The sequence below is a fragment of the Vombatus ursinus genome, unplaced genomic scaffold (assembly GCF_900497805.2).
Source record: "Vombatus ursinus unplaced genomic scaffold, bare-nosed wombat genome assembly UNPS02014826.1, whole genome shotgun sequence".
Lineage (NCBI taxonomy): Eukaryota > Metazoa > Chordata > Mammalia > Diprotodontia > Vombatidae > Vombatus > Vombatus ursinus.
Genome location: NW_020954604.1, coordinates 12,834,642 through 12,843,933, shown reverse-complemented (window position 1 = coordinate 12,843,933; position 9,292 = coordinate 12,834,642). Strand labels below are relative to the sequence as shown.

Genomic DNA, 9,292 nt, shown 5'->3' with positions numbered 1-9,292 from the left:
GGGACAGAGAGGAGTCGGGGGAAGAGAGAGGAAACAGAGACACAGAAACAGAGAAAGACTCACGCATACACAGACTGAGAGACAAACAGGGACAGAAAGAGAGGAAAGGAGAGGAGAGGAGAGGCTGGGGCCAGGGTGGAGAGGAAAGAGAAGAGAAAGGGGAGACAGAGACAAAGTCAGAGAGAGAGAGTTGAACAAGAGTAGGGGTTCTTAGTCTAGTGTCCGTGAATTTGTGTTTTTTTTTTTTTAATTTTTAAGCAATTGGGGTTAAGTGACTTGCCCAGGCTCACACAGCTAGTAGGTGTCAAGTGTTTGGTCAGAGGCCAGATTTGAACTCAGGTCCTCCTGATTTCAGGGCCGGTGCTCTATCCACTGTGCCACCTAGCTGCCCCTGTGAATTTGTTTTTTAAAAAATATTTTGATAACTATTTCAGTATAATTGCTTTGCTTAGTGATCCTATGTATTTTTATTTTATACATTCAAAAACCTTGCTTTTCCAAAAAAACAAAACAAAACAACGCAAAAATCTTACTCTGAGAAAGGGTCTCTAGGCATCAGCAGAGGGCCCAAGGGGTCCATGATACAAACAAAATTGAGAACCCCTGAATTAAATGGAGTCTGAGGTCCCTTCCAGCTGTGACATTCTGTGGGATGATCAAGCCTCGGACTAGGATGGTGGCAGCAGGAATGAAGAAGGGACACAGAGGGCAGCCAGAAGAAAGACTCCACAGGACTCAGTAACTGATTAGATACAAGAGAGGAAGACTGATAAAAGAATAAGCAGGAAAGGAAGCAATGAATTCAGGTGACTGGGAATCTTTATAAGGGAAGTAAGTGATTAGGAAAACAGCAAGCTTTCTGAGAAAGAGAACTTTTTTTAATTTATTTTTTTTTAAAGGCAATTGGGGTTAAGTGACTTGCCCAGGGTCACACAGCTAGTAAGTGTCAAGTGTTTGGTATGAGGCTCGATTTGAACTCAGGTCCTCCTGACTTCAAAGCCGGTGCTCTATTCACTGCACCGCCTAGCTGCCCCGAAAGAGAACCTTTTAAAGAAACTTGTACTAATAGCTTAAAGACATGAAAGTCTTTAGTACCATCAGGCAGTAGAGGAAAGGCATGAAGGCAAGTCCATTTTCTAGGAGAGCAATAATGACAGGCTAACTTGCAACAGCTCACATTTCTCTAGCACTCACAAGACTGATGAGCCCTGCTGGGTAGGTGCAGGGGGTCTTTAAGCAGAGCCTGAGCTCTGTCCTGAGGGAAGTTGTAGAAGGTAAGGGCTCAGACTAAGCTGACCTGTGAAGTCCCTTCTAATACTGAGAGTCTAGCTGAAGTCACTAGACGTTATTCTCCATTTTACAGAAATGGAAAGTGAGGTTCAGAGACAGGAAGTGACTTGTTCATAGTCACACAGCTCAGAAATATCAGCTGCCACTGGATTTCATGTCTCCTGGATCCGGAGTCCTTTCTACTATACAAAGTGGGTGGGCACTCAATCTGTTACTTGAGTGCAGAGTTCAGTTTTGGAGATGTTTTGTAAGACTGGAAATATGTAGTTGCATATTGCAATATGTAATTGTATCTACAATGCAGATGAGAAGAGGGCTAGAGTTGAAGGGAATCATCCAGATAGGAGGTGATGGTTGAAGCTATGAGGATGCATCAGTTCTCTGAGAAAGAATGCCACATAGATTAAGGATCACAGGCCATTGAATTTCAGGGAATGGTTATATTAAAGAGACGGGAAGGAAAGAACTCAGGATAGGAGAGATAAAAGGAGTAGTTAGAGGGGTAGGAAGTGAACTAGAAGGCAGCAGTGTCATGAAAACCAAGGGAAGGAAAGGAAAAGACCATTAAACATGGCAATTAAGTCAGTGAGTGGTGGGTACCAAAGTGAGATTGCAGAGGGCTAAGGAGTGTGTATGAACGTGTACATAAGAGACAGAGAGAGACAAGAGAGAAGAAAAGGTAGATATGAGAGAGACAGGGAGAGCTACTAATTTAAAGAATTTCTCAGTGAAAGAGGACAGTAACTAGAGGGTATACCATAAAGTTCTTTTAAAGACCCCATTGGAATAGAAAGGAGTCAAGAATTACTAACTAGTTATGAGAACTTGAGAAAGTCACTTACCTACTTTGAGTTTCAGACTTTTCTATATGTAACTTGTCTTTGACCAAATGACAAACTTGGGAATAGGGATAAACCACCTATCTAGCCCGTCAGTCCCCTACCCCATCTCTTTACTCCCCGTGGGAGTGGCCAGAAGCAAGTTACATTCAGAGGCTGCTGGGCTAGTTAATCATTAAGAGTCCCTGACAACTCTTAACCTTTATAGGAAACCTGAAGATTTCCTGGTAGCAGCCAGTGGAGAGAGAGAGAGAGACATGGAGATGTTGGAGAAGGGAGCCTCAGGGAAGTAAGATTCCTAGAGACTGCTAGTCTCTGGCACAGGTGCAGGTTTTAGTTTAAGAGAAAGGACACAACTTTCCCTGAGAGTTGGGTGAATAGGGAAGGCTGGATCTTAGAGGCTGAAATAGTTGATGTGAAGAGGAAGAAAGAGAAGAAAATTTATGCTTGACAGCCTCAGTCTTTTCCGAAGACACAGCCCCTCCTACGTTGCCCCTTCAAGTACCAGATGGTCTTGTGGGAAATCATATCCCCTAATTACAGATCAATAGCAGCTCCTGAGCCCAGTTGGGGAAGCACATACTGTCTGGCCTATCTACTAATGATGGAGTGATGGAATGTGCTCCAAGCTTTAAGAGTGAAAACAGCCAAGGGTCAGGAAGCTGTCATTAGCCAGAGAAGAGTTTGGGAAGGCTTAGGGTCAGGTGCCAGTGGACATGGATAGGTCTGACCAACTTGCTGCCAGATACTTTATGAGTCAGCTTTGCAAGGAGCCACTACTCCCTTTCTCTTACTCCTTGTTTATCCTAAGGTGACTCCAGCTTCAACCTTTCAGAGCCAGAATTCAAACCTAGTCCCTCTGACTCTGAAGGGGCAAGGGGGTTGGTATGGTAGAAGATGCACTGAATTTGGAGTCAGCATCAGGGCTCAATTTCCTTGCCACCTCTGTGACCTCAGGCAAGTCTCTTCATTTCTCTGGACTTCATTTTCCTCATTTACAAAATGATGGGTTTGAACTAAGATATCTGAGACCTCTTAGTTCTCATGAGCTGAGTGACCTTAGACAAGTCACTTAATGCCCCAACCCTCACTTTCTTCATCTATAAAATAGGAATAATAATACCTGCCCCAAAAGTTTGGTGTAATGGGAAAAGTACTCTGAATGCTTCCAGGAAATTCTGATTTTAGAACTGTTGAGAGCTAGGAGATAGTCTAGGCTGGAATTCTCTGATATCCTTCGATGTTTAAGGGCTGTCCTCTACCTCCGTTTACCTGGCTCCACCTTCTCCAGTGTCCACCAGATCTCAAAATCAAAATGGTTGGTTGATGTATTGGCACTTGACTGTAGGAAAGGTGAGGGAGAGGACTCTTCTCCCAGAGCAGGCCTCACCCTAGCAAAATGCTTCTGAGTTTGACAGTGAAAGTACTAAGTTGGTTTGGGAGGCCCCTGGGACTAGCAATCGCTCCAGGTACATCCCCAGAGGCCAGGGTGCTGCAGGGGCATTTTTTAGGGACTCTCCCCTCCATTGCAGGTTTCCAATCCTGCCATTCTAGGTCCTGTCACCCCACTGGGGAGTCCCGAAGGGTTGTGAAAACATTCTTCCCTCTCCTCAGCGCTCAATGCTCCATCTACTTGTGGTTGACTCACCTGTCCACAAGCCCTCTCTGAACAGGGCTTGGTCTGGGAGCACCCTGGCCTAGGGCTCTTTGGCTGAGCTCCACACCCGTAGCAGTTGACTGCAGAAACTCCAGGTGAAGTTAATGTGTCCTATTTACGCCAGCCTGCTCCACCCCCTTACCCTCTCCCCGCTTCTGGGGACTACAGCAAGCTGACAAGTTTAGTCCCTCTCTTCTCATCACAATCTTCCCTGATGGGCTGGGCTGAGTTAAATCTTCCTACCCACCCCTTCCCCATCAAATTTCTATTTGGGGGCAATAGGAAAGCTCGTCAGTTACTTATTTAGGGGAGCTGTCAAGGGCCCCAAGCGTATGGGCAAACTTGCCGTCTCCTTCCGCCTCCCCGGGACCGACCAGGACTAGCTTAGGGCTGGGTTGTGAGCACCCCAGAGAGAAACTGGTGCAACCTGTCCGAGCTCAATGCATATCCGCGCAACTGGGTGTGTGCTTCAGGGGTCTGGTGGAAAGCTGCTGAGAGACTAGGCTAGGGAACGAGGAAGCACCCGGGACAAGAGAGGCCAGGGAAGATGGCTGTTTAAGCTGGTAGAAATTTTTCACATTCCTCCCTCTGAAGTACAAGTTGATGTACAATCAGGGCATTTTCCTGTCTTCCCTGCCCCCACCATCAACCCTCTTCCAAAAAAAAGGAGGAAACATAAACATCCTCCCCAACATAATGACTTGGTCACAGACTCGTTGTGACTAGCTTGAGGCTATTTGGCACAGCGAAGAGAGTGTGGGATCTGGGATCAGGAAGATCTGGCTTCATATCCCTCCTCTGACACCTACTGGCCGTGTGAAGGTGGGCAATTCATAGCCTGAGCTTCACTTTCCCCACCTGTAAAATGGGAACAATACCAGTAATTTTTACCCCACCCAGTTGTTGCAAAGGTCAGATGAAATATATAAAGTTCTTGGCCACCTTAAGGCTCCCTATTATTACCTTAAAGCATCAATCATTATTTAGTCTTGGAAGGGATCCTTAGAGCTCATAAGCATTTGGTCCAGCTTCTTTATTTGATGAAAAAGCTGAGGCCCAGGGGGGTCATTTGACATGGCCAGTAAGTGGCTAGGTCTGGATGCAAATTCAGGTAGCCCTCCTCCAGAATCTAAAGCTCTTTTACCTAGGTCACACTGTCTCAGCCTCTGCTATCTTCAGTGTTTCCTTCCAATACTTCCCTGGCCCAACTCACCTCCCTGGGCCTCAGCTTTCTCTTCTGTAAAACTGACTTTGCTAGATCATGGGATCTTAGAGTGGATTTTAGAATTTTACAGACAAGGAGACTAAGGCTTAGTGAAAAGTGACTTGTCCAAGGCCCTAATGCTGCCAACTTCTTCACAGTTTTCTTAAAATATTTAAATATAAGGCATTTATCATTGTGACTGAGCCTCAAACCACTCTTCTCACCTCCCACCTGGGATAGAGAGGGGAAGGTAGTAGGAATAGAAAGAATTCAAGGATTTGACCTCCAGGAACAGAAATGAAAGGATCTACCCAATTTCTCCTCCCACCCCCTCTCCTCTTCTCCCTTTCCCCTCCATCATAATGACTCCAAATGCTCAGCACACAGTTGGAGAAGCAGTCCCGGTCAATAATCTCAAACTAGACCTGTTTATTTCCAAAGCCAAGAAAAATCCACTCTCTGCCCTCTCTAAATAACATACAACAGTTAGCCCACATCCTCCCCCTCCTGTGTGTGCCTTAATACAGAATATAAGTTAACAGACTCTTAAAAAACAACGTGCAGAGAAAATACACACAAATTTCATATACATAGAGCCAGGGCTGGGCTTGGAGGTAAGGTCAAGTACATTTCTTATAAGAAGATGGGCAGATACCATCCCCTGGACTCAGCAAGGATTATTTTAAGTTCTCTAGCAGGCTTCACATCCATTCCTCCACTCTCTGCCTTCTCCCCGACAAACTGTGCCTTGTTTCCTCAATGCTTCTTCTGTGCACTCCCCACTGGGCATGACTAATTGCATCCACACACTGACATCATTCATAATCCTTGTCACCTAATGAAGCACTCTGACTCCCACGGGCAGCTCCCCTGGCCCTGGACTGGGCTCAGGAACATCACTTACCTGAGCCTGGAGCCTGAGGAAGGACGTCCAGGGGGGACATTGCTTCCAAAGCAGATGTCCCTGCCTTGAGCCACAGGCTAGACATAATCCTTCTCTTCCTCTCTCTTCTCACTTATCAGTTAACCATTAAACCCATCTGCTACATATCATCCATTGACACTACCTCCCCTAACTCTCAATCCCTTAGCTATAGGTTTTAAAACCGCAGTGATATTTGTGGTGAACAATTTTTTTGATGGGGTGGGTTGGGGGAATAGGGAGAGATCGGTGAGAATTCTTCCTCCTAAGCCCACTGGAAGGCCTGGCAAAGCTAATGAGTCCAAAGCCAAGCCCTAGAACCTGAGTCTTCTGGCTCCTTTGTGTTCTGATCCCAAAATCATGGCTAAGAAGACTTAGACTTGAATTGTAAAGCAAGTCCCATTCACCATCCCCCTCAACATATGACTCATCTTCCCCTATTCCTGGCCTAAGGAAATGGAAAATACAGTGTCCCTCCTCCCTTCCCCTACCCAAGGCAAACAGCAGTCCAAGGCACTTTGATCTTCTTAGGCCCCCATGTGAGTATAGTGGCTCTGGGTGGGAGTGGGTCAGAGAGCCCTTCCATTTTTGGGAGTAAAAACTTTGGGACTGGCTGTAGTCAAAGACCACCCCCCCCCCCAACTCCCCCAGGACATGGACAGGCCCTCTCCCAGAAGTAGCAAGCACTTAGAGCAAGATTTGAGGGCCAGCCAGATGTAAACTCCACCTGTTTTACTGGGCCCATTAGGAATGCCATGGGGTTCCAATCAGGACTTCTAGCCCTTGGTAGACCTGCGGATTGGGGACAGTATCCCTGCTATTATAGTCTGCTCACAGACTATTTATGGTTTAAATTTTTAAAAACCTCATAAAATTTTTTGCATACATTTTTTTTGGGGGGGGGGGGGTGAGGCGTAGGTCCTAACCTGCCACAAACTTGGGCTTTGGCTAATCAGGGATCCTAGCCAAGCATCTTCCCCTTTCCTTCCCTCCCCTCCAACATCTAAGTCAATCCAGGTATTAATGACAGTGTTTTGTCGAACAAAACCCAAACAGGAGACTTTCATTCTCTCCAGAAGACTGCTTCTCATTTGTCCATCTGTCTCTCAGCTAAGTTCCAGCCCACTGAGGCAGGCAAATAGCTCAGGATGTGGCTTTTCGATGTGCTCCAGAGTATACGTAGGAAATGGGTTGTCGGGTTCCAGGCCGCACTGTGAAGGTGTTGAGGGGACTGCTGTATTTAGCACTGCTGGGGGAGGACCTGGGATTGGGATGAGAGGCTGTCAGAGCATTGTAGGCAGGTAGTCTGATTAGTGTACACACACACACACACACACACACACTGCCAGGGAAAAGAAATTCCATGAGTACTTAAGCATTTTCAGCCCAGCCCCAGGTTCCCATTCCTAGCTCCTATAGCCTGGACCCACTTTTCCTCAACAGTGTCTCATAGAAATGGGCACTTACTGTGGCTAGGGGTGGACAGGGATGGCCCAGAATAAATATATTGATAAAATTGCCAGCCCCTGGAATTCTAGGGTTCTATACCAAAAACTTAGACTAAAGCTATTGGATTTCAAGGAGAAGGAAGAGCAGAAATAGGAGGGTAGTGGGTGGAAAAAGAATCTAGGAAAAAAGGTGAGGAAAATAAGGCAAGGTGAAGAGACAATTGCAAACAAGAAGGGAGTGGCACTAGCTTAAAAAAAAATTCCTATTCTCCACAGTGGCTCTTCCAAATTATCCCTCCTCAAACCTTCCATGGCTCCCACTCCCCCCACCCTCTCAGCTGAGATCCTTGACTCATATTTTATATAAAAAATTGAGGCTATTTGCCAGGAGCCCTTTTCTCCCCTCTTCCTCCTTTCCTATTACTCAGATGCCTTCTGCCATTATCTCTTCATCCCTGTCTCCCATGATAAGACAGTCTTACTCCTTACCAAGGCTAGCCCTGCTACCTGATCTAGCAACCCCATTCCATCTCATCTCCTCCAACAGATTACCCTCCCTGAAATCCCTATTTTGTCACTTATTTTCAATTTCTCTCTATCTACTGGCTCATTCCCCACTGCCTACAAATATGCCTGTCTACCCTATCCTGAAAAAACCCTCACTTGGGGGGCAGCTAGGTGGCACAGTGGATAGAGCACTGGCCCGGAGTCAGGAGGACCTGACTTCAAATCCAAACTCAGACACTTGACACTTACTACCTGCTGGCCTCCAAGCTCACATCTCCACCTGCCTTTCTGACATCTCCAAGTGGATGTCTAGTAAACATCTTTTTTCTTTTTTTTGGCTAGGCAATGGGGTTAAGTGACTTGCCCAGGGTCACACAGCTAGTAAGTGTTATATGTCTGAGGTCACATTTGAACTCAGGTCCTCCTGAATCCAGGGCTGATGCTCTATCCACTGCACCACCTAGCTGCCCCTCTAGTAAACATCTTAAACTCAACAGGTCCGAAACAGAATTCATTATCTTTTCCCTAAACCTTCTCCCCCTACTTTCCCTATTACTGTAGAGGGCAACACCTCTTCAGACTTACAACCTTGAAGTTATCCTCCACTCCTCACTCTCTCTCACCTGCCATATCCAAAATGTTGCCAAGGCTTATAGATTTCACCTTTGCAACATTTCTTGAATATGCCCCCTTTTCTTCTCTGACACTCTGCATCACTCTGATGCAGTCCCTCATCATCACCAGCCTGCGGGTAGGTCTGCCTGACTCAAGTCTCTCCCTAATCCAGTCCATCCTCCATTCAGCCACTAAAGTGATTTTCCTAAAGCACAGATTTGATCATGTCACCCCCCTCCCCATTTCAGTGCTCTGTTTGGTATTCAAAGCCCTTTATGACCTAGCTAGCCCCTTCCTGCCTTTCCAGTCTTCATACAGCTTACTCCTCTACATGTACTCTTTTAAGAACAAGACACTCCACCTTTCCAGTCCAGGCATTTTCTCTAGCTGTCCTCCATGCCTAGAATGTTCTCCCTCCTCAACTCTACCTATCCCTGGATTCCTTTAAGTATCAACTAAAATCCTATCTTCTATAGGAGGCCTTTCCCAACCCCTCTTAATTCTAGTGCATTCTTTCTGTTCATTATTTCCTACTTATCTTACATATAGCTTGTTTGTTTAGATTTGTTTGTATGTATGTTGTCTTCCCGTCAGATGGGGAGCTCCTTGAGGGCAGGGACTGTCTTTTACCTCTTTTTGTATCCTCAGTCTTTAGCACAGTGCCTGGCATATAGTAGGTCCTTAATAAATGTTTATTGATTAATTGATTGATTCCTCTCCTCCTCCCCCACCACTGAAGCGGCAGGTTGTGGGAAGGAGTACATTTCTTTACTCTTTTTAATAGGTCACACATAGCAGAGCTGCTGAAAC

General features: G+C 46.0%; 1 protein-coding gene across 1 annotated transcript in view; it reads right to left on the bottom strand.

Moving 5' to 3' along the window:
- Positions 1-5,399: 5,399 nt before the first annotated feature.
- CUNH6orf132 (chromosome unknown C6orf132 homolog) overlaps positions 5,400-9,292 on the bottom strand; it is a 46,252-nt gene continuing 42,359 nt past the window's right edge. The window contains exon 5 of the mRNA XM_027838428.1: positions 5,400-7,173. Within this exon, the coding sequence (XP_027694229.1) occupies positions 7,056-7,173 (118 nt within the window). The 3' untranslated portion in view covers positions 5,400-7,055. The remainder of the gene's footprint in view (positions 7,174-9,292) is intronic.